The 25,353-nt window shown below is 43.5% G+C and overlaps 1 protein-coding gene across 2 annotated transcripts in view; it reads left to right on the top strand.

Annotated features, from left to right (window-relative positions):
* The window catches only part of SH3D19 (SH3 domain containing 19), a 114,946-nt gene that overhangs the window by 36,667 nt on the left and 52,926 nt on the right, over positions 1-25,353 (top strand). For both annotated transcript variants that reach the window (XM_040331894.1, XM_040331895.1), the window contains exon 2: positions 23,236-23,275. In XM_040331894.1, the coding sequence (XP_040187828.1) occupies positions 23,236-23,275 (40 nt within the window). The remainder of the gene's footprint in view (positions 1-23,235; positions 23,276-25,353) is intronic.

Genomic DNA, 25,353 nt, shown 5'->3' with positions numbered 1-25,353 from the left:
TTTGAGAGTTTATAAGTCAGTGACTTTCTCTTTCTTATGGCAGCATGCAATAAAGACTAACGTTAAAGGGGAGCTTGAGACTTTTTGATTGTGTTCAGGTATGCATGTAAAAAAGATGAATAAATCTAAATAATCGGATCAAAGAGGAATAAAGCTGAAGTTTAGATATGGCAATTGTTGGTTACATTGTTCCAGCTTACAGAAATGTAAGCATGTGTGTGCCATACCTGTGGGATCACCATGGAAGCTGGAAATCACTGTACTAAGCACTGCTACTACAATGCTCTCCATTGGCTTCCAGATCCATTTGAGTGGATGCAAGGTATGTTCTGATTGGACGAGGTAGAGATTGTGACATCACAGGGGGATCCCACAGGTATGGCCAAGCAGGACCAATGTAACAGTTGAATAATTACCATATCTAAACATCAGCTTTAGTGTCGGTTCACACAGGGGCAACCCGAATTACAGCGCAACTTTGCAAGGCGACTTCAGAGCAACTTGCAATGCGATTTGAAGTTGCCTCTAGGACAGGCAACTTTGGCTGTGGCCAATCGCAGAATAATCGGCTCTGTGGGAGGGAGGGGTTTGTCTGAGTAAACAATTTTCTTTTCCTGTAAAGTTGCTTCAGTTAAGATGTGATCCGTCTTTGGAGGAACTTCCATTGAAATCTATGGGTACAAGTTGCCTAGAAGTCGCCTTGAAGTGGTACAGGAACCTTTTCTGAAGTCGGAGCGACTTCAGTAGTGTACATTAAGACGGCTCTCATTCACTTCAATTGAATTTCTCATGTCACGTGACTTGGGGAGACACAAGTAGGATCCCAAGTCGCGGTAGTGTGAACCAGCACTTAAACAGTTTTGGCTTTACATGCACCTTAACTGTTTTTAGATCTGGATAAAATAAGACCCCTTTTAAATTTTTCTTGCTGACTGTACCAAGTTTGTAAGATTTACAGTCATGTCCTGGAGCCACAACTGGAAATGAGAGGGAATCTCGATGAGGAAAAAAAAAATGTCCTCTTATAGTTGTCAAAAAAATTGCCCCTCAATCCCCTGCTCTGGTGACAACTCCAAAATTTTGGATTTTGCATAATTTTCTATAACAGACATCAGGACACTGGGTTTTTATACACTTGCACTGATCTTAAAATGGGGAAAGTGCTTGCAGTGCAGGTACCTCTTTCACACTGAGATTTTGATCTGGACTGAGCTCCGCGGTCTCGCCCATAGGAATTGCCACAGCTTCAGCCTTGCCCAGAAGCCGCGGCCATCTTGGTACACCCGGCGGCAGCCTAGACATCATCATCACCCGCCTGTTTGTGTTGTCTGCTGCCTGCTGTGCATTTACATATATTCGTATATGTAAATGGGGCCAGCTTTACTATTTTATATTACTATATACAATAATGTACAGAAGTCACTTTGCTTCTATCAGGGCCTTTTATCTTACTGATGTGTTCTGCATGATTAAAAACAAACCTACAATGCAACAGGTAGACGGAGACCATTTGAGATCTATGCTAATGGTGTGACATGGTTAAGCTCAGACTAGTATACTCTTCTGATCTTCACCATGTCACATATTAGCAGCCTACATAATTTTTCTCATTTCAAATTTTCTTATAAATGCCTTTTTTGCATGTCTTCCCAAATATGACACAATTCTCAATGCTAATTACTATTTATGTCCTATTATAGGTAATTATTATTACATAGGTATTTATTACCTATGTGCTATTGTTTCACTTGGTCACAGACTTCTAGAACAAGAAGCATATATTGAAGGTATCCCTACAAAATGCCTTGGGCACTATAAGTACAGTACAGTTCTACTGGAAAAACAGTTTCAGCCTTGAATCTCTTCCTCATACAATATAACTGAAGAAAGATACAAACATTGCAATTGGAGGTAACAAACCACTGATAACATTGTACAATATTGTGATACAGCAGTTGTATTTGGTGGGTTATTATACTGATCTTCAGACAACACAACTCAATCAAGATTAACCACATTTGCAACCGCATAAGTGATGTTATAATGATACTTCCCCACTTCTAAGTAGCATAAACGGCTATTAATAACCACAAAATAATAAAACATGGAATCGGGAAACTGACAGTGAAAAGGAATACCAAGAACAAAAGATAAATATGTTGCAGTTTACCGATCCTTAGATGTGGTGGCTGCATTAATAAAATGTTTTGTCTAAGCATTTATCAAGGACACAAAATGTGTTAATCATGCCAGAAGTGCCATGTCCTTTTCACTTCATGTGAGCTGAACTGAAAGCAAAAACAATGCTATCCAGTATGTCTCAAACGTCTTTTTAGTCACAGAACTCTTAAAGCGGAGGTCCAGCGGTACAAAAAAAATTAAGTCGGCAGCTACAAACACTGTAGCTGCTGACTTTTAATAAGGTTGCCCGCGATGTCGGCCGCCCGAGGCAGATCCATCCCTCGGACCGGGTCCCAGCGCTGCCATTCTCACTAAGGGAAACAGGCAGTGAAGCTTCACTGGCCGTTTCCTACTGTGCATGCGTGAGTCTCGCAGCTATTTATGAATGGGAACACCGTCATGTGTGTCCCAGAAGGCAGCGCGCCTCAATTTTCCAGGAGGCAACGTCGAGGAGGAGAACACAGAACCTCAACGCGGAAGAGGCAGATTAGGACGACCTGCCTAGTAACAGGAACTTCTGGTGAGTAGAATTTATTTTTTATTTTTTTAGGGTGGACCTTCACTTTAAGACCCCTTTCACACTGAGGCAGTTTTCAAGCACTTGGCGCTAAAAATTAGCATCTGAAAACTGCCTCTTAAGCCACCCCAGTGTGAAAGCCCGAGTGCTTTCACACTGGGGCGGTGCGCTTACAGGATGGGGGGGGAAAAGTCCTGCAAGCAGGACAGCGGCCTTGTCCATTGGAATGAATGGGCACCGTTTCCGAAACGCGCATCATGGTAAAAAAGTAAATGTTGCTTATATCAGTACGAAACCTGAGCCTGGGACAATGCACGCAACTACCTCAATAAAATTAACTTCACATCAGAGATCCCTCCATGTCAAAGGCCCCCAACACATGAGAGTCCCTCTATCACAGTGGTTCTCAACCTGGGGGTCGGGACCCCCTCGGGGGTCAAATGACGATTTGCCAGGGGTCACCAAATGCTGGTCTGTTCCTGAAGCCTGCGCTGCTCTCTCAGCCTTTTTGCAGCCTCCTAGCAGGGCTGTCTCTGGAGCCTGTGGCCACCCAGCTGGGCTGTTCCTGGAGCCCTCGGCCACCCACTCGGCCTCTTCGCAGCCGCTCATTCAGTTCATGGCATGGGTGGGGGGCAGAGACTAGAGGTCAACTGGTGAGGAATGTGAAGTGGGAGGGGCTGGAGGAGACCCTATCTCCTGATTTTGGCATAGCTGTCACTGCTACGAGACACCACACATTTGGAGAGACACAGTGAAGCTGGAGACAGTCGGTAACACTACCTGTGATTATAGTTGCCATTAAAGTTCTCAGATCAGCAGATGACATTGATCAAGTGCACCTAAGTTGGCTGCTCAGAACTCCCCCCCAGCATTGCCACTGATCCCACCCCCTACCAGCACTGCCACTCATTCCAACTCCCCACCAGCACTGCCACTTATCCCCCCCCCCACCAAGAAAGATGGCTAGAGAGAGGGATAAAAACAAAAAAATAGCATACAGAGAGATAAAATGGAAAGAAAGGAGAACAAAGAGAAAGTGGTACATCCTAAAATGTACCATAAGGGGATTTAATACTGTACGAGTGGAAGGAACTCAGAGAGTGCTAAATGTCCATGGGTTAGGGGTGCAAATTGCTTGTCTTGCCTTGAATAAATAATTTTAGTGTTAGGGAATTTTAGTGTTAGGGGTCCCCACAAATTGGGAAATGTTATCAAGGGGTCACGGCACTAGAGAGGTTGAGAACCATTGCTCTATCACATCAGAGCACCCCCATGAAAGAGTCTTCTTATTGCATCAGTGCCCCTGATCCAGGGAAACTGGGTCTCGTGCCGGCGGCGTCCTGAGGGAACTCAAAGGGTGCACCAGGGTGCCTTGGCACCCCAGGTTGAGAAACACTGCTGTAAACTATTAATCTTCCCTACCCTCTTGTAATGGAGATGATGAGGAAGACCTAGATACAAAAGAGTAAGCCTGCCGTCACACTGGGTACAGTTTAAAGTAGTGCGATTTAAAGCCTGACTTCAACCACGTCTTCAGCACTACTTCTGTACTTTGTAACGATTTGATATGACTTCAGTGATACTTTATGAGAGGGGCTGTCCATGTCACAGGGAGAAACAGTGGTGTTCTATACAAAAGTTTAACTAGCAAAGTGTTAATCTTTCATTTCTTTCAGGCTCAAGTAGTGCTGATAAGGACACAGGCATGTTTTGCAGCAAGATTTACTTTATAGTCTATGGTAGAAAAGTAATACATGAACTTCTCAAGTCGTGCTACTTGAAATCGTATGTTTTTAATACTGTAATGAATGGCATTCAGAATATAAATTTCTTTTTTTAATTTCACAAGTCTTTTTTTATGTATTTTTCAATTGTAGGCAGCATTTACTACTGTCTGCACTTGGTGCACACAGTGCAAAGTTAACTGACACTGCGATATATACAAAATCCACAAAACAATGTTTTACAGCACCTTGTAAAGTGTGTGTTTTTTTTTTTTTTTTTTTTTTTTAATTCTAACACAGCTTGCATATGAACATTAAACCGTTTTGAATCTAGGATGGATCCTTCATCGGGTTAGGTCAGAGCTGATCTACAGTAAAACCTTGGTTTGAGAGTTACTTGGTCTGAGAGCGTTTTGGAAGACGAGCAACATTTTTTAATTTTAAAACGCGTGGCGTCATGTCACCATTGAGTATAAAAGAGAAGCGCCTCTAAGTGTAGTTATATGGTTAGCAACTCACATGGTTGTTGATTAAAACAGGCACATCTAAGAATGTAGGCATTCGGGGTAAAGCTGTTCACATAGACCAGTGTTTCTTAACCTTTTTCCAGTTGAGGCGCCCTTAAAAAGTATTTTCAGTCTTGAGGCACCCCAGTCCAAAACTTGGTTCATGTTACTGTGTGTCATGGAACACATGCAAAAACGTGCGCGTTCCCCAAACAAACGAATGCTCTGCTCTTTACGGGTACCATTAATTCTTAATGGTTCCCCACACAATGGAAAATGTGGGGTGCGTTTGGTGCAGTGCAATTTAAGAAAAAAAGGTCAGGGACTTCTTTCCCTGCATTCTTGTGGGTAGGAAAGCCCATTGAAATGAATGGGCTGCGCTACACGCAGCTACACAGATGTGAACCAAGGGCTTGTTCACATGTCAGGTTGGAGGGGAGGTAAAACCACATGTTTGAGCTGTTTCTACCACCCCAAACTTCTCCCCATTTAGCTGCTGAGGCATACACATGCTTTGGCTGCAGGTGGAGGTATGCCCAGGGTAAATGGGGCTGCACTGCAACTACCCCGCAACTGTACATTTTACGGTTGCGGTGTAGTGATGCTGCATTTACGGGCTTAAAACAGGTGGTGAGGAGGCAACATAATGCCTCTTTACCGCCGGGGGTCAGGATTAAAAAGAACGAACACATGCGCGCGCACACACACACACACACACACACACACACACACACACACACACACACACACACACATATATACACATATACAGACAAGTGCACACACGTACAGACACATTCACACACTCATACCGACACATGCGCGCGCGCGCACACACCTTTATACAGACACACGTGCAGACGCATGCACACACCCAGACAAATACATGTGCACACATACATACAGACACATGCACACATTCATACCGACACATGCGCACACCTATACAGATACATGCACAGACACACACAGACGAATGAATGCGCACACATACATACACACACATACATGCACACACACACATACATACATACAGACACATGAATAAAGCTGTTTTAAAACGAATCTAGCTTCTAGCACAGTACTGTGCCTTTCCTTTTACCTCATCCAGCCGGGTACTGCACTGCAGGGGGAAGCAGAGAGCACAGCACACTTCACTGCACTTTACTTTCACTTTGAGACTGAAGGAGCTTCTCATAGTGCTGATGTACAGTTCGGCAAGGGATCAGGAGATCAGGCTCACCTGACAGCCCCTTCTCTCCCTAATCTGGCGACGCACCTGAGAACCTCTGACGGCACACTGGTTGAGAGAGGCTGACACAGACCATTCTCCTCACCCCCATCGACATCATCCCTTCCACGATGTGCTCCGCGATTGGTTCAAGCCCCGCTTTCAGATCGGTCTACTACAGGGTAGTCTTCCCGGTCACAATTGCAGACTGACAGCGGTATGAGCCAGCGGTGCGGAGGATGTTCTATATGAACAGCTTTACCCCAAATGCCTGCATACTTAGATGTGCCTCTTTAATCATCAATCATGTGAGTTTCTAAATGTAACCATATTGCTACACTTGGAGGCACCTCTCTTCTCCTTTATACTCTGTAGCTCCTGCTGGATTTTGCTTCTAATCCCCTTGTTGAGGCTGCCATTTGTGGATGGACATTTTACTGTTGCACAACTTATCACATTGCTATAATCTTTTTATATGGACTATAAATTGGTGGACTTATGAATAAATGGTTGTGGAATGAATCATTTGAGCTTTGGATTATAAGCATGTTTTTGGAACAAATTATGCTCGCAATCCAAGGTTTTACTGTACTCACAAGTAGGAAAGCTAAATCCTAAATGAACCAGAAATCTGTGTCACATGCATTCATCAATAGGCATAGTACGAACATAGTTGTATACAAGACAGAAACTTTAGCAAACAAACTGGACAATTCAGTAAAGTGTTAAGGACACATTTCTGGTGGTAGTTTTCTTTAGAGTTACCTGCACGCTGTACCTACAGTGGGGAAAATAATTATTTGATCCCCTGCAGATTTTGTAAGTTTTCCCACCTACAAAGAAATAAAGGGTCTATATTTTTTATCATAGGTGTATTTTAAATGATCGAGACAGAATATTTAAACCCCCTACCAACCAACAGTAATTATGACTCCCACAGACTGGCTGCAGTATGTGCTCAGTCTCCAGACCTAAATCCTATCAAAAATGTATGGAGGCAGTTGAAATTTCGAGTTGACAAGCGACAGCCAAGAAACCTTAAAGTGGTTGTAAACCCACTGTTACAACTTGCACCTACAGGTAAGCCTAGATTAAGGCTTACCTGTAGGTGCTAGAAATATCTCCTTAACCTACACGGTTAAGGAGATATTTTCACAAAAACGGGCACCACTGTCTACGACACAGGTGCACTGAGCGGTGCCGTTTTTGTGAATGGCATCAACAAGGTTAATGCCGTGTTTTCGCGCATGCGCAGAGATCTGCCGGTCCCGCGCGCATGCGTGGGAGTGACATCGCCGCTCGGGCCAATCACAGCGCCGGAGCGGCAAAAACGGGAAGAAGATCCAGGGGACATGGCGGCGGTGGTGGACGGGACCAAGGCAGACTTCGGGGGCTTCGATCTCAGGTAAGCGACACATAATAAGCTAGTATGCTGTGAATACTAGCTCATTATGACTTTCTCTTGCAAGTGTATTTAAAAAAATAAAAATAACCAAGGGTTTACTTCCTCTTTTAGGATTTAGAGAAGATCTGTAAAGAAGAGTGGACCACAATCCCTCCTGAGATTTGTGCAAACCTGGTAACCACCTACAAGAAACATCTTGCTTCTGTGCTTGCCATCAAGTGTTTCTCCACCAAGTACTAAGTCATGTTGTGCTTGGGGATCAAATTCTTATGCCGCGTACACACCATCACTTTCTGCGATGAAAAAATGCGACGGTTTATGTGATGGAAAAAAACTACATTTTTCAAACTTCAATTTGAACAACGATGTAGCATACACACCATCACTTTTTCACAACGCTCTAGCAAAGCGCAGTTCCGTCAATCACGCACGACGTCACTATAAAGGGTCGTTTCCATGCGGAAGACGGCCTCTTTTGCTGATATAGTGTTGCTGCGTGTTAGTAAGTTTGGTGAGAGACGATTCGTGATTTTCAGTGTTTGTGCTTTAAATTTCGGACCAATGAGTTGCAATACTATACATTTTGTGCTCTTGGGTTTAGATACACTTTAAATGCAGTGCAGCTAAACCCAGTGGGGGACGGGCCGCACTGGATGCCACACACTGGGGGGTGTCAGGCCAGCGACTGAAAGGAGACAGCGCTGTGGGTTTAGACACACACACGGAGAGCCAGAGGTAGTCGGCACACCCGGCACAATAATCCCCTTCTCTCCATGGTAGCAGCTCAGTATCGGCTGCGGTTGACACAGCCGAGCAGAGTGAAGCCGCCTCACCCTCCTCCTTTATGTCTACACAGTGCTGTGCATGCAGGAGGAGTGGAGGCGGCTTCACTCTGCTCGGCTGTGACAGTCGCTGCCGCGACCACGGAGAGAAGGGGATCGTTGCGCCGGGTCCCCGGTGTGCCAACTGGCTCGGGTGCGGCTCACCCCCCCCCCCCGCAAAGCCACTACCTCTCCGTGTGTGTTCTGAGATACATTATGGGTCTGAAGGGGGGTCTGTATTGTGGGAGGGGGTCTGTAATGTAGGGAGGGGGTCTGCATTTTAGGGGGGTCTGTGTAACATGCAGGGGGTCCAGAACTGTTAGGGGGGTGTCTGTGTAACATACAGGTGTCCAGAGCTGCAGGGTGCTGTGTAATGTGAAGAGGTTCTTAGGTGCAAGGTGCCGTGTAAGGTAAAGGGGTCCAGAGGTGTAGGGTGCTGTGTTATCTTAAGGGATTGATAGGTGCAGGGTGCTGTGTAATGTAAAGGGGTCCAGAGGTGCAAGGGCTGTGTAATGTAAAGGGGTCCAGAGGTACAGGGTGCTGTGTAATGTAAAAGGGTCCAGAGGTACAAGGGCTGTGTAATGTAAAGGGGTCCAGAAGTGCAGTGTGATGTAAAGGGGTCCAAAGGTATAAGGGCTGTGTAATGTAAAGGGGTTCAGCTGTGCTGTGTAATGTAAAGGGGTCCAGCGGTGCGGGGTGCTGTGTAATGCAAAGGGGTCCAGAGGTACAAGGGCTGTGTAATGTAAAGGGGTCCAGAGGTACAAGGGCTGTGTAATGTAAAGGGGTCCAGCGGTGCGGGGTGCTGTGTAATGCAAAGGGGTCCAGAGGTACAAGGGCTGTGTAATGTAAAGGGGTCGAGAGGTGCAGTGTGATGTAAAGGGGTCCAAAGGCTGTGTAATGTAAAGGGGTCGAGAGGTGCAGTGTAATGTAAAGGGGTCCAGAGGTACAAGGGCTGTGTAATGTAAAGGGGTCCAGAGGTACAAGGGCTGTGTAATGTAAAGGGGTCCAGAGGTACAGTTGTGGAGAGGGGGTACACAATAGTGACAAAAAGATATTGAAGGATGCATAGGTATGCAGGGGGCACAGTGGGGTGTTTTTACATTTTAAGGTGGGGGGGGGGGTTGCCAGATATAGGATGCGCCCCGGGTGCCAAATGCTCTAGGTACGCCCCTGGCTAAACCTATTCTGTTGGTCACTGCCCAGCACCTAGTATGTAAACACAACATGGCAATCGTAGCTTTATCTTGTAAGGGATTTTCTTTTAGGTTCTTTTAATGGACCTGGTTTCCTTTTTTTAAGTGGTGAAAGTGAGGAGGGACCAGGCACTTCCTGAATAGCTGCATTCCTGTACTGCTCTTTGACCAGTTTAGCTTTTCCAGTCATAAATGCACAAACACACAGGACCCATCCCTCCAGTCCTCCGCCTCTCTGTCTCTCTCTAGATGCTGCTAGCTCATTTCGTCTCTGGCTTGCTCTCTAACACGCATGCCACTACATTGGGCTTAGCTGTGTGGGTGAGTGGGTGGGAAGTCCACTTAGTAACGTAAGCACTGCAAACTTGTTGATACTCGGAAACAATGCTGGAAGTAATGGACAACACAAGCGTTTCTTTCTCTGGATCTAGGTAAGATACAAGAAAGAGTTTTTACATTCCTTTCTTTGTGTCTGCTTGTTTATACTACTTTTGACTAAGTATGGAAATATTTGACAGCGATCATTGAGTCACTTTAATTGGTGTTTTTCGTAGAACGCATTGCTACTGGTTTAGCACACTTTCAACATGCAAACAGAGGGAAATGTAAATAGACTTGATACAGGGAATAATAGGATCCTTCTTTATGTAAGAGCAGATGCCCAGAACAGTAATAAACTATATTAGCTTTAGTCTCTGTTAACAGGGAATATACAGTCTTTGCAACAAAAAATAAAAAAATGTTACAGCATGTTCAGCATGCACTTTGTATAAATTGATTTTATATTATGAAATCTTTTAAAAGCCTTGTTTCTCTACCTTGCATTGGTTTATTTACTGGGGGTGGCCAAATTTTCTCATTACATAGACAGGTTCTGCTTCCGGCTTTGCAGACCTACACAATGGTTGTGCTTTACTACTACTTTCTACAATGCAAGTCCATGCATTGTCTGACTCAGTGAAAGCTATGCACTTTCTATGTGGTAGATAGCTTATGTCAATGTTAGCAGAGAGACGGAGCAAGTGTACAGAGCCACTGCCCGCAATGCTGGACATACTACACTGATATATATTTTTTTCCTTTCAGCCAAAAGATGGAATGGAAACCAAAATCCTGATTCCTTCATTCACCCAATGCAGCACAAATGTACAAATCCCTTTACTGTGTTGTTATGGCAGCTGCTGGTAACTGTCAGAATACCCAAACGGTTGCATCTGATATGATGCAGCCACTATTCAGCTGACAGTTTTCTGTCCAGCTCTTTTCCTTTTTTTTCCTTTTTTCAATCCAAGGATGTCTGGTGGGGCCAACAGTGCCATTTACTAAGCAAATATCAGACTGTTTATCAGGGGCCACATGCAATTTGGCTTAAAGGGGGTTGTAAAGGTAACATTTTTCCCCCTAAATATCTTCCTTTACCTTAGTGCAGTCCTCCTTTACTCACCTTATCCTTCAATTTTGCTTTTAAATGTCCTTATTTCTTCTGAGAAATCCTCACTTCCTGTTCTTCTGTCTGTAACTACACACAGTAATGTGGCACTTTCTCCCTGGTGTGGAGAAAGCCTCTTGAGGGGGCGAGCAGGAGTGTCAGGACGCCCACTAACACAGCTATTTTTTCTATCTGCAAAGTAGAGAGTGTCCTGACACACCTGCTCGCCCCCTCAAGAGGCTTTCTCCACACGAGGGAGAAAGCCTTGCATTACTGTGTGTAGTTACAGACAGAAGAACAGGAAGTGAGGATTTCTCAGAAGAAAAAAGGACATTTAAAAGCAAAATCGAAGAATGAGGTAAGTGAAGGAGGACTGCACTAAGGTAGAGGAAGCTATTTAGGGAAAACATGTTTTACCTTTACAACCCCTTTAAAGCGGGGGTTCCGCCAAATTTTGTTTTTTTTCAAAGCCAGCAGCTACAAATACTGCAGCTGCTGACCCCGCCGCCATCCTCGGTTAGGGAATCGGGAAGTGAAGCGCTGCGGCTTCACTGCCCATTTCCCTACTGCGCATGCGCGCCGTGCCATCACTGGTCCCTGCTCTCTCCTGGGAACAGTGCATTTCCCAGGAGACAGCGGGGGGGGGAGCAGGTAGGGGTGTGTCTGCCGCACAAGTTGTTTCCGGTAGTGGGTGCAAATACCACAGGTATCTGCACCCCCCTCCCCCCTGAAAGGGGCCTAATGTTACACTGGAGGGGGGGGGGGTCCGAAAAGTGGAAGCTTCTTGTCTACAAATATCTGTATTTAATAGAATAATAGAAATAAAGGCAAGCTTGTAAAAATATGATGTACCCAGCTGCCCAAAGCCTCCTGGGATACTTGCATCACACATCCCACTGTACATCATCAAAGGGCCAGCTGCACAAACATGAAAGAGGTAGCCGACTCCTGATGATGTCAGCAAAGATGGTGGGGCGTCTGATTTTTTTTTTTTTTTTTATAAAAAAATGTTTTTTTAAACAAAAGATGGTGGGGCAGAACCTGGCTTGTGGCAAGCTTTGCCAAATTGCAGCAAGACAATGCTGAATTGGCTGACTGTGTAAGTATATGTTTTAGGAGGTAACCCAGGAAAGAAAGAAGATAAGAAAAAATATAGGGGATAGGGGGTTTAAAGTAAAACTATAGGCAAAACTTTTTTTAATTTTGGATAGAGCAAGGGAGGGTTATAACGCCTATGAGATTTTTTATTTATTTTTTGCCATCTGTATCCCATTGCAGAGTGGGTTTTCCCTTCACTTCCTGTGCCATAGCCAAACAGGAAGTGAGAGGAAATCTCTGCAAATTAACCCAGGTCACCAGATCTAGTGTCCTAATTGGAAGATTTCCCCTTATTACTTTTCTGAGGACAACCCAAAATTTGGGATTTTCTTTTACTTTCACTTTCAAGGATAATGGTAAACGGGACAAATAGAGAGGGTGAATCTCCTTAGTGGGGGGCACAGACCGCAATACAAACTGACAAGCATTCTAATTCCTCTGCACTCTCCAAAATAAAAAAATAAAAAAAAAATGGCCTTTTAGTTATACTTTAAGTATTTTTTTATGATGAGCAATACAATGACTAAAATATGTGTTTGGAAAAAGTATATGATTTTTTTTTTATAGGTAAAGCTGAGGCCTTTATGTATGTATTTGTTCAAATGAAGGAAGATTTGCCTGAATAATTGTAGAATAGAAGATTGTCTGGTTTGTGGTTTAAAGACAGATCTGTATGAACAGATTTGGAAGCATATATCCTTGTAAAGTTGAACATAGAGGGACCCTTTTAGGTCACTTGGGGCAATACATGAAACTTTTGTACTCATCAAAACCCAGTGGAGAATGAAAGGTTAATTTGCAGTGTTTCCTATAAATTATAAGGTATTTATACAGCTATACAGTAAATTTCCAGATGTTGTATAGACCTGCCCGACTCCCCCCTTCCTGTCGCGGAACCTTGCCAACAGTGATTCATGGAATAAGCTTAAACTTCTTTTTTTTTTTTTTTTTTTTGTGGTTTCTTTTTTTCTCCCTCCTCTATTTTTAAAGTTGTGGCTGAAGTATGAGTTTGACCTGTTGCTGAGGATACAGCTGCACAAGGTTGCTTTGTCAGCATTTTATTGTGTTCCTAAATTTAGGTCTTCCCTCGGTCAGTGGAGAGGCAGGGAATGCTTTTATGAACAGTTTAGATGGTATTATGACAAAGCCCAGAGATGTACTGTAGAACAGATCAGCAGAACATTACCTCAAACTGTTCTTAACCCATCCCTAGCCTTTTTCTTTAATGATGACCATATGCTGTGTGGTTTTTGCTAGCTGTGACACATCACCAGTAAAAATCAGGTAGTCAAGGCTTTAAAGCGGAGTTCCAGCCACTTAAAAGTCAGCAGCTACAAAAAGTGGACACTCGTCTGTCCCACGGCCCAGCGATGCGGCCGAACGAAGCCCCGCTTCTCTTCCCCTCCTCTCTGCAGTGCCGGCATCACTACTGTGGGCGCCAGGCTGTGGATTCACATGCGCATGCGAGAGCTGTGATTGGCTGGGCAATCTTCTGGGACCTGTGACGTGTCCCAGAAGATTGCAGGGAGGAAGGGGGAGAGGTGAACTTCCTCCCAGCGCTGCGGAGCCCCAGCAGGAAGTGGGAGCTGGATTCCTCTAAAAAGAGGGTAGCCACCCCCCCCAAAAAAATATGACATGCCAAATGTGGAATGTGAGAGGGTTATCGTAGCTTAAAGCGGAAGTTAAATTTTTTGGGTGGAACTCCACTTTAAGGTAACCTTGTAATGAAATGTCAAAGGTTATCCTGTCAGCAAAGGGTAATTTCTATAGAACTGCATACAACTTTTTTCTTTTACTTTCACTTTCAATGAGAATGGTTAACAAGACAAATCCAGAGGGTGAATCTCCTTGGCCGGGTTCACACTGCGCCAACATGGAAGTCGGACAACTTCCAATCTAACTTTGCCATACAACTTCATGTCCGACCCAAGCATGCAGGGGGTGGGGGGGAGAGCGAGCAAGCTCCTAGACCAGTGGTTCTCAACCTTCTAGTGCCGTGACCCCTTGATAAAATTTCTCAAGTTGTGGGGACCCCTAACAGTAAAATTATTTTCGTAGCGTGGGTTGTCAGCACCCAAGGCAAGACAAGTAATTTGCGCCCCTAACCCACAGACATTTAGCGCTACCTGAGTCCTTTTAATGGCAACTATAATCACAGGTAGTGTTACTCACTGTGTCTCCGGCTTCATGGTGTCTCGTAGCAGTGACACCTATGCCAAAATCTGGAGATGGGGTCTCCTTCATCCCCTCCCACATCACATTCCTCACCAGTCAGCTGACCTCTAGTCTCTGCCCCCCAAACATGCCGTGAACTGAATGGGCGCCAGAAAAGAGGCTGAGTGGGTGGCTGTGGGCTACAGGAACAGCCTAGCTCGGCGGCCACAGGCTCCAGGAATAGGCCGTCTGAGTGGCCGCAAAAAGGCTGGGAGAGTGGTGCAGGCTTCAGGACCAGACCAGGATTCGGTGACCCCTGGAAAATCATCATTTGACCCCCGAGGGGGTCCCGACCCCCAGGTTGAGAACCACTGTCCTAGACCATACCAGGCCACATGCCGTCAACGTGGGGTGGGATGCTTTGGGGACAAGAGCCTCTTCCCGACAAGCCTGGGTGGTGGTTGTGGGGCTCTGCAGGCAGGGGGCTTAACAGAATCTGGAAGCCCCATTTAACAAGGGGGGGGGGGCCCCCAGATCCCGGGTTCCCTCCCTATATTTATGAGTACATTGTAACCCTACAAATTTACAAAAAAAAGTGTCAAAAATAAATAAAAACCTACACAGGATTTTGACAAGGTCCTTTATTAAAAATAAAGAATGTTCCCTGTCGTAGCACCAATGTGTCTTCTCCCTCCTGTGATGTCTTCGCTATCCCCCGGGTTTCTTCTCCCTCTGCTGCTGATGTGTTCTTCCTTCAGTTCTTCTGCTGAGGAGGAACAGGAAGTGAGAAATTCAGACAAAGAAAAAAAAACATTTAGAAGGGAAATGCACTATGTACTAGCTTAAAGGAACCTATTTAGAAAATAAAAACAAACCTTTACAACCCCTTTAAGGCCCCTTTTACATGGGGCGGATCAGTAATGATCCGCCTCCGTATGCTCATCGGGGATCGCTCCGTTGATCCCCATTGAGCAGGCGGATGACAGGGTGCTCCCCGCACACTGTGCAGGGACCGCCCTGTCTTTTCTCCGCTCTTTCCTATGAGGTGATCGGATTAACACGGACCGTATGTCCGTGTTCATCCGATCCACAGACGAAAGGAAAAATAGGGTTTTCTTCCATCTGCAGAATTGGATCATTGCGGAGGCGGACGAGATCGGGTGTCGGCGGATGTTCACCTGCTGACACACGCAATCTCATAGGGACCAATGCATGTCCCTTTTTTTCATCCGCAAACGAATGGATGAAAAAGCGGACATACGGTCCGCAGGTGTGAAAGGGGCCTAAGGCTTCTTTTACAGCGGTGTGCTTAAAAATGCAATATGCGGTTTGCAAAAATGCATTCTGCATTTTTAATGTGTTTTTTTTTTTTGTTTCGTTTTTTGAATGCCTGACTCCCAGTATGCACCTGTGAATCTTGGAATGCGACTCAAACATACCAAAAACATACTGCAAGTGCATTTTTGATGCGGTCCCATTAAATTAAAATGAAAGATGCGTTTTTGAAAAGTCCACCAAAGATGCTGAATGCAGAACTTTTATAAAAAAAAAACAATAAAAACGCAGCGTTTTGCCTAAGCAGTACAAGGAAAACAATTGGATGTAAATATTTGACATTTGTGCCTGAATGTTAGATCTGCCAGATGCATGCTGGTTCGCAGGATTTATTGATACAGAAAGTGTGTTGCTATATGTATGAAACTGCTCTGAATCTTATGGGAGGTGTTGCAGTATTGTGTGGTGTTGTATGTTGTGTGTTTGGTAGCAACAAACACGTGTGGCCTCTGTGTACTAATACCATTGTAGCTTTTCACTGAAATCTCTGCAGATCAGTTCATCTGTCTTTTGTTCTGGACCATGACTTTTGTTTGTTTTAATCCAGTCAGTGGTGTGATGTATGGGTCTCGTGCCAGCAAAATGCTCTCTTAAACAGACGTGAAACTAGTTGGCATGCTAGCAAGGCAGATTGCTAGATGGTATTTGCACATGCAACCTAGAAATGCATAGAAACCCAAAGATAAAATCAAAGGGCCAGATCCACAGCCAGCCGCCGTAACTTAAATATTCCCATTTAAGTTACACTGCCCCAAAATTTCTACCTAAGTGCCCGATCCACAAAGCACTTACCTAGACATTTTCGGCTGTTTAACTTAAATCCGGCCGGCGCAAGGCGTTCCTATTCAAATGGGGCGAGTCCCATTTAAATTGGGCGCGCTCCCGCGTCGGCCATACTGCGCATGCTCACGATGTCATTTTCCCGATGTGCTTAGCGCGGTTTTACGTTGCGATGGGCGTAAAAAAAAAATACGAGTTGCGGCGACGCGGGATAGAAGGGTCTACTTTTACAAGGCCTAAACAGTTTAGGCCTTGTAAAAGCAGCCCTAATATTGTGTTTGCAAACTAATACTTACGGAGAAAAAACGAAGCGTAAAAGCTTTGTGGATCTCCGTAAGTGCTAATTTGCATACACGAAGCGGCATTTCGACGAGAAATGCCCCCAGCGGCGGCCGAGGTACTGCATCCTAAGATCCGACAGTGTAAGTCCCTTACACATGTCGGATCTTCTCCCTATCTTTTGGAAACTGATTCTGTGGATCAGTTCCAAAGATAGAAACAGGGATACGACGGCGTGGATCTGGCCCAAAGAAGCTTAGACATTCGTGGAGTGTAGTGGAGTGGAGTGTACTTATAGTTGCAGTGCTATCTCCGATAAAGTGATACTAAACACATACTGTTAAATTTATATTATGCCTTCTCTTTCTGTATGAGGATGATGGTACTGTATTTATATTAATAAAAAAAAACATCTAAGAACCTTCTTTCCTAATCGATATACAGCTGTCGCATGACCCAGCCTGTCTGTAGGGAAACAGTGGCAGGAGGAGCTTCTAGTGTTCTGCCACTGGTCACATGTTTAATAAAAAAATGTAGTCGGAAAATAGAGTAAATATAAATAATTAATATCAATAAACTGTTTTAAATTGCCACACAATTTTATATTTGAAATCAAATCCTTTTTTTTTGGCCTGTGGAAAATTGCAAGGGGTATGAATACTTTTTCAAGGCACTGTATATGCCCACATATATGACTATAGTCACATGGGCTGCTCAGATGTGATAGGGAGGCAATGAGCAGGTGCACTAGCTGCCAATGCTGATCCCCCACCCCCCACAACTGCAGTGGGGACATGGACAGGAGGGGGAGACAGAGAGCAGCAGAATCTACCAGTTTGTTTTGCAGGATACAGAAAACAAATCTTATAGTGACTGAGTATGAACAGCATGTAAAGCACCATTGAAAGTTCCTATTGATTTGGGTTTAATGACACTTCAAAAGTATCTGCAAGCTTTCTTCCCTGCAAATTTTTTTTTTGTTAGTTACTGTCAGCCATTGAAAAATCGGCATAACGTCTCATATAGAGTTATTTCATTTTATGTCGGGCTAATGATACAAAAATACCACTAACAAGTGGCAATGCATTAGAAAGCTCTTTAAAGTACATATGTCAATTCTATATGAAAAACTAAAGACGGGGCCACAATGTAGGCACATACAGATAGATGTCTGCACTTGCCTTTTAGAAGGCACTCTAATATACATATATCAACATTCAGTATTGCTGAAAACTGTCCGCCTCCATTTTTCCTCTTGCACTTTCATAATATCCAATTACTGTATTGGACAGATTTACTGGCCAGTAGTGAGATGCAGGAAGTGAGGTCGGCTTTCACCATATTAATAGGAGCTGTCATTTACATGTAAGAGCACCTCAGGATTCAGGGCTCCTGGGGACTAAGAAGTCGTCTAATATTGTGAACAGATCTGGTAGGTGCCTGCATTTTAATCCTGGGGCCAGTTTAGGATTAATAGAGAAATAGATTGCATACTGTGCATAACTCCATGTAGTTTACTTCTGAAATATTGGGGGAAGGAGTTGTAATGCTCAAAATAAATTTGCTTGATTATTATTATTATGATTATTATTGTTGTTATACAGCTTGATTGTGTCCTCCAACTATAAAGCTAAAACAAAAATTCACTTGCCTATAAATGTATTGTAGATTTTGGCCCGGATTCAGAAAGAAGTTACGCTGGCGTATCTATTGGATGCGCCGGCGTATCTTTTTTTCTGTATTCAGAAAACAAGATACGCCGGAATTTTGCTAAGATCCGACTGGCGTAAGCCTCTTACGCCGTCGTATGTTAGTTGCATATTTACGCTGGTCGCTAGGTGGCGCTTCCGTAGATTTCCGCGAGGAATATGCAAATTAGGTAGATACGCCGATTCACAAATGTACGTACGCCCGGCGCATTTTTTTACGTTGTTTACGTAAGGCCTTTTCCCTTTATGTTTAAAGTAGTGTATATGGTGCTGTTCCAAGTGACTCTTGCAACAAAGAAGAAAAATACAAACAATCGCCACTAAATTATATTCCTACAAAATATTGAGGCCAGGTTCACACCTATGCGAATTGAGTGCGGCTTAAACTGCATCCAATTCGCAGGACATTTCAAAATACATTGTTTTCAATGAGGCTGGTTCACATATGTGCAATGCATTCGCACTGCGCATTGCCTCCAAACCGTGTGCGGTTTTTATGTCTTGCGGTGCGGCTCAGGTGCGAATTCAGTCCCATTATCTTCTATGGGTACGCATCTAATTCGCAGAAGTGTTCAGTTCTCTTCAGGAATTTCTCTCATTCAGCTCAATAAACTTCTCCCCCACTCTCCTCTCACCTGGAACTTCTCCCAGGTCTCCAAATTCGCATCTAAAAGGTTGCTAATCTGCTGAACACTTCTCTTATCTCTCTGCAGAGATAAGAGAGCTGAAATTCGCACCTCACTAGTGTGATTCCGGCCTCAAAAGAAAACTGTGTGGTGAATGGCTAATGTATAAACAAAAGTGCTCCACGTAAAATGTAATATTATGAACAATACTCCACCATCAAAGTATTCAAACAAATGGGATGGCACACATAAAATCAATTGTAATGACAACAATACAAATATTGCTCCACTTAGAAATATAAATTAAAGAAGAGGTAATGTTCCGTATATAGTAGTGAAAAAAATGTGACCGTCCGACATCCACTTGAAATTACAATTGTGCTCCAGCTTTTGTGTAGCGAGCCTCTCACCTGATAAAGTGGACCTATAAGGGATATAGGTCAGAAGCGCCTTTCCCCTTGTAGGGGAATAAACACAGATGCACCCTTATCCTCTATATAGGCTCTCCTTTTTTAGGCAATCCTCTCCTCTTCCAGCCGTGCACCTTGTACTCACAAACATACAGAGACTCCCATAGTGTGTAGTAATAAACTCCACCCATATTTTATTCAAATAAATAAAATAAACACCCACATATTGGATACTGTATGTTGGTGCACATCAACACAAAGTCGTCAGTAATGCAGTCCCAATATGGAGCAATACTTAATCAGGGTTCCCCCTGATGAAGTCATGTGATTTTTGTCGATACGCTGGCTGAGGGTGTTTTTTGACCAGTGTTCTTGACCAATCTGTGCTTCTGCAGAGGTCAAGGATCTGGCTTTGTCTGTTTTTCTCTAAAAGTGATGCCAATATCGCCAAACTGACTTAATAGAATTATGGATCCTTTGGCAAGAAAAATAGTAACCTCAGCTTTTGCATTTTCCAAGTTTCTAATTTTACCTTAAGTAATGCAGCAAGTCCCATAAAAGTTAGTTGGAATTTCCAGACTTCCCAGAATGCTGCAGTGCAGAACAAGCACAGTGGTGGGAAACATCACCTTTTTTTTTTTTTTTCTAAAGCTGAATAGAATGGGTTTGATTTGAAAGCAATTGTAACAAACTCATTACGCTTACCTCCCCTATGTCTACACTAATTTGAGATTAAGCATATGGCTATGCTGCAGACACAGTTTTTCTTAAATATTTAATCTTTCTGGACATTTTCAAATTTTGTAGTGATACAATATGGAATTTAAAATGGATTTCGTTAAGATTTTATTGCACTGATCTACACAGAATAGTTAGTAGTAATGAAGTGGCAAAAAAACATTACAAAGTTCCAATTTCTTTACATAGAAAACCCAGAAAGCTTAACATTGTATACGTATTTACCTCCCTGTGCCCCTTTTGTGCAGTCAGTTACTTTCAGATGTTACATGAGTAGCTGAATGGAGCTCACATCTGTGCAGATAGTGTCACATGATCTAATTCCTTATTATTCGTGAAGAAACCTAAAGGTTTTTGAGAATTAGCAGGATTGTGTAAGGAGGAAAAAAATATATATTTATATATATCTATCTATCCTCAGAAGGAGCTGTCTAATTTGAGAGTGGATGTGAGGAACTGTCCATGGGGCCAACCACAATACAAGCACTCCAAAAACCTAGATGATGCAGAAAGCCAACACTGCTCATCACCCTGAGAAAACCATTCACATGGCAAAAAAAAGACTGGTCCAGTTTAAGGGAGGAATACAAGATGGCATTGAATGAAGAGGAACATCTTTTTTTAGGAGACCTTAGTTGGGATAGATTGCCAATCTTCCAGTCCAGTCTATGATGTTAACATGTGTGAGATAGTCTCAACCTTGCACCATCCCACAAGCCACGCCCTCAGACATGTTTCACCCCATCCACCAGGGCTTGGTCAGAGGTCACCCCGGGTAGGATGGCACAACTTGTCAGAGGACATAGCTTGTGGAATGGTGTAAGGGTGAGGCCATTTCACGTGTTGGCAACATAGACTGGACTGGGAGAGCGGTGGTTTTTCCTAGTATATACACTATACACTATACACTGGATGGTGATATTTAATGCTAGCACCAACGGGACAAGATAACATCTTCCTTTTTTACTTAGAGCGCTACAAATATAAGCAGATTACAGTAAGTTTTTGATAAAGGTTCAACTTCCAGCGGGGAAGTAACCATAAACCCACAGCCAAATATGTATAGCAGTGACTTTAAAGCCAAAAATAAGACGCACATCTTGGTCTTATAATGGCCCAGTCAGGGCCCATATCTTGAAGATCTGTGCAAAGATTTGGCTAACTGCTGTTTTACAAATGTTTTTGCATGCAGATTGACAGAGGTTAATTTTTCCAGGAAGAATAAGCAAAGTTTGCTGTACTTTAGGTGTGCAAAGCTGGTTATAACTTAATGCAAAAGGCTTACAGCTGTAATTTCAGTCAAAGTTGGATCTACTTAGTATTGACCAGGAGCAAGTTTGTTTCAGCTCAATTAAACGTCCTTGGGGGGGGGGGGGGGGGTCTGTGTCCACTGGGAGAAAACTGTGATTATTGGTAGCAACAATAGCAGCCGTTTGCGATGATCGGAAGTGAATCCGGCAGGCTGGTTGTGCTTAAGTTGATTGCTCGACCAACTTGGTATATTTATCCTGCCCATTAATGGCTCAAATCATATATGGCCGGTCCAACCCTGTGCTTGCATCAGAAAATCTCACACTCAAAATCGGCACAGCACTCTGACATGCCCCCCTGAATACTGCCTAATACCTGGTCACTGCTTAGGGAGGGACAGCAATGGTGATTAGAGCAGTGCTCCATGGGGCATTGGACCAATGCTGATTAGAGCAGCGCTCAGTGGGGCATTGGACCAATGCTGATTAGAGCAGCGCTCAGTGGGGCATGGGACCAATGCTGATTAGAGCAGTGCCCAGTGAGGCATGGGACCAATGCTGATTAGAGCAGTGCTCAGTGGGGCATCGGACCAATACTGATTAGAGCAGTGCTCAGTGGGTCATTGGACCAATACTGATTAGAGCAGCGCTCAGTGGGGCATCGGACCAATGCTGATTAGAGCAGTGCTCAGTGGGGCATCGGACCAATGCTGATTAGAGCAGTGCTCAGTGAGGCATGGGACCAGTGCTCAGTGGGGCATCGGACCAATGCTGATTAGAGCAGTGCTCAGTGGGGCATCGGACCAATGCTGATTAGAGCAGTGCTCAGTGGGGCATCGGACCAATGCTGATTAGAGCAGTGCTCAGTGGGGCATCGGACCAATGCTGATTAGAGCAGTGCTCAGTGGGGCATTGGACCAATGCTGATTAGAGCAGCGCTCAGTGGGGCATCGGACCAATGCTGATTAGAGCAGTGCTCAGTGGGGCATCGGACCAATGCTGATTAGAGCAGTGCTCAGTGGGGCATCGGACCAATGCTGATTAGAGCAGTGCTCAGTGGGGCATCGGACCAATGCTGATTAGAGCAGTGCTCAGTGGGGCATCGGACCAATACTGATTAGAGCAGTGCTCAGTGGGGTGTGCAAGACCACAAGAGACCATAGGAGCTTGTTCTAACATTTTTATGTGCTGGCAGGGTTTTTAATCTTTGGTGCAGTACTTGGCTGATTTAAAAAATACATTAATTTCTGTAAATGGGCTTTAAAAGGTTACAGTTGTTAAATCTTTAAATATTGTATATAGCAATAAAACCTATTTTGCGCTTTTAAAATGGTTTTAGAATGTGTTGTGTAAATGGGCGAAGTAAAAATGATAGGTCACGCCAACAGTAAATTGTCAGGTTCCAGCTGTTTTACTCTGGCAGAGCCAACTTTCTTTACCCTTTTATCCTCCGAAAATATTGGTCAGTAGGAAATCGTGAAGATTTCAACATTTTAACATTGGTTATTTGCTGTAGAATTATTTTTTCTTATGCAATGGTACATGATTTCCTTTCACATGGTTTAATTACATTGCAGAACATTGCTTCATAGGGTATGGGGAAAAAGTCATTGACTTTTTCCACTGTGAAATGGTGATCCATAATTGTATGTATATGCCTGTAAAGTTTTTAGTAAATTTCTATTTTTTTTTTTTTTACTTTTCACAACCATAAGATGATCTGAAAATGGCAAACAGGCGTGTATAATCATTTAATGTCCCCAATTATTGTTTTATATGTGCTCATGTAACATGTCCATAAAAATAAATTCTTCCTATCTTCTTTTTTTTCCCCCCTCTCTTTGTACAGAACGCCCAGAAAGAAATAAACCGGAGCACCGATTTCCTGGGTAAGTTATTTTTGAGAGGAATATGGTGACTTTTTTTTGCCAGAAATAACGAAGGATTGCATGACTTTGTCTAGAAACGAACTGTTCACAGAAGTATGTCTTTGGCTTTAAGGGCCAGTCCACACCAGCTGCAGTTCCATGCACTTTTTTTTCTGAACTAAAAATGCATGCACAGTTTTCCATGTATTCCAATGGCTTTAGTTCACACCATGCAGTCAGTTTCTGCACCACAAACTGACTGCATGGCATGAACTAGAGCTATTTGAATACATGGAAAACATTGTGCATGCATTTTTAGTGCAGAAAAAAGCGCACAGAACTGCATCTGGTGTGAACTGGCCCTAAAGGCCATTTTTAGCTAAAACGTTTATTTTATTTCATTAGAACAAAGTGTTTATTGTAGTTGGATAAGCAATCAGATGCTGAAAATATCCCAGCTAAAGCTTTTATTTTATATGTAAGCACAGTGTGGGAAAGGAGAGAAATCTGTCACTGGGGGAGAATTTCCTTCCGTGTTGGGGTATAATTGGGTGTCTGGTGTACCCTTACCGTTGTGGCTGGAATTCAGCTTTAATTGCTTATGTTGTATAGCTGTGCTGCTTTAATAAATAAACTAGCCATTTAAATTATTCACTCTTTTGATATTAGCCTCGTTGGGGTAATGAACTTTTCCATAAATGATTTCTGTTGTATGGGTATAATACCTTTCTTTTCAAATCGGCATGAGCTCAGCCTATATAGGACATGACAGGTGTGCAAACTGCTTCAGATACTTTTTATGTATAGAGAACAGTGAGGAAGAGAAATCTTAAGATAGTTTCCCAGTGTATTTAAAGGACAAGTCCACTTTTAGTAAACAGTACACTAGTCTACCCTCCCTACCTCTTTAACCTAGAACCTCCATTCATAGCAGACACTCCGTTCCTCAGTGCACTCCCTTCCCGGCCACTGCACCAATCACTCTGACAGGCACATGGCCAAGGAAGTTTTGTAGAGGGAAAGGACTTCAGTCATTGGGAGGGCAGAGCCTCATTGGGCACTAAGACTAATTAGTCTTAGTGTCAGTCCACCCGGCTGTTGACTGACAGCGCACATCAGTAGGCGGATCCATAGCCACTATTCTGTCCAATAGTTGCTTTCAAGTCCATCCGCTGCTACGGCAACCAAAAGTAAGGTGGACTAGATGGGGAACTAGTCTCTCTGTCTCTTACTGATCAGGCTCCCCCCCCCCCCCCCCCAAGTGATTTTAATAATTTTCCAAAGATGGACTTTGCCTATTCTGTTACTTATCAGGCTCCGCCACCCAAAGTGACTTAACCACTTTTGGACCGCCCACCGTGTAAATACGTTGCTACTTTAACGTTCTATACCCTTGTAATGGCAACAGATAGCTGCCATAACTCCAGTATATTTTTAAACGGCAGGATGTCTGCTTTAACATAAAAGTGGTCCCAGCGGTAGGAGAGGGTCCCCCTTTACAGATGGGCAGGGAGTCGATTGAGGGCAAGATGGCCCTCACTCAACTTTATGTCCTTGGCGAACCAGAGCAACGTCAAACATCACTTCTGCCCTCCGGCCTTTAAAGGGCCCATTATTTTATTTTTTTGGGATCGAAAAAATGTAATTGTATTTATTTTTTTACCTTTTAAGTGTAAATTTGAGATCTGAGGTCTTTTTGACCCCAGATCTCATATTTAAAGAGAATCTGTCCTGCTTATTTCTGTTACAATGGATGTTTACATTCCTTGTAATAGGAATAAAAGTGATCAAATATTTAATTACATTTTTTTAAAGGGACAGTGTAAAAATTAAAAAGTAAAATAAATAAGAAGAAAAACGAACGTAAACGGTGTTTAAACCACACATGATCGCCGTGATCGTTGGAGTGAGAGCAATAATTCTAGCACTAGCTCTCTTCTGTAACTCTAAACATGTAACCTGTAAAATGGAGATTTTTAAGTACAAAAGTTTGTCGCCATTCCACGAGCGTGCGTAATTTTAAAACATGACATGTTGGGTATCAATTTACTCGGCGTAATATTTTCTTTCACAATGTAGAAAATAATTAGGCTAACTTT

Source organism: Rana temporaria, chromosome 1 (assembly GCF_905171775.1).
Source record: "Rana temporaria chromosome 1, aRanTem1.1, whole genome shotgun sequence".
NCBI lineage: Eukaryota > Metazoa > Chordata > Amphibia > Anura > Ranidae > Rana > Rana temporaria.
This window is presented reverse-complemented; position numbering and strand designations above follow the sequence as displayed.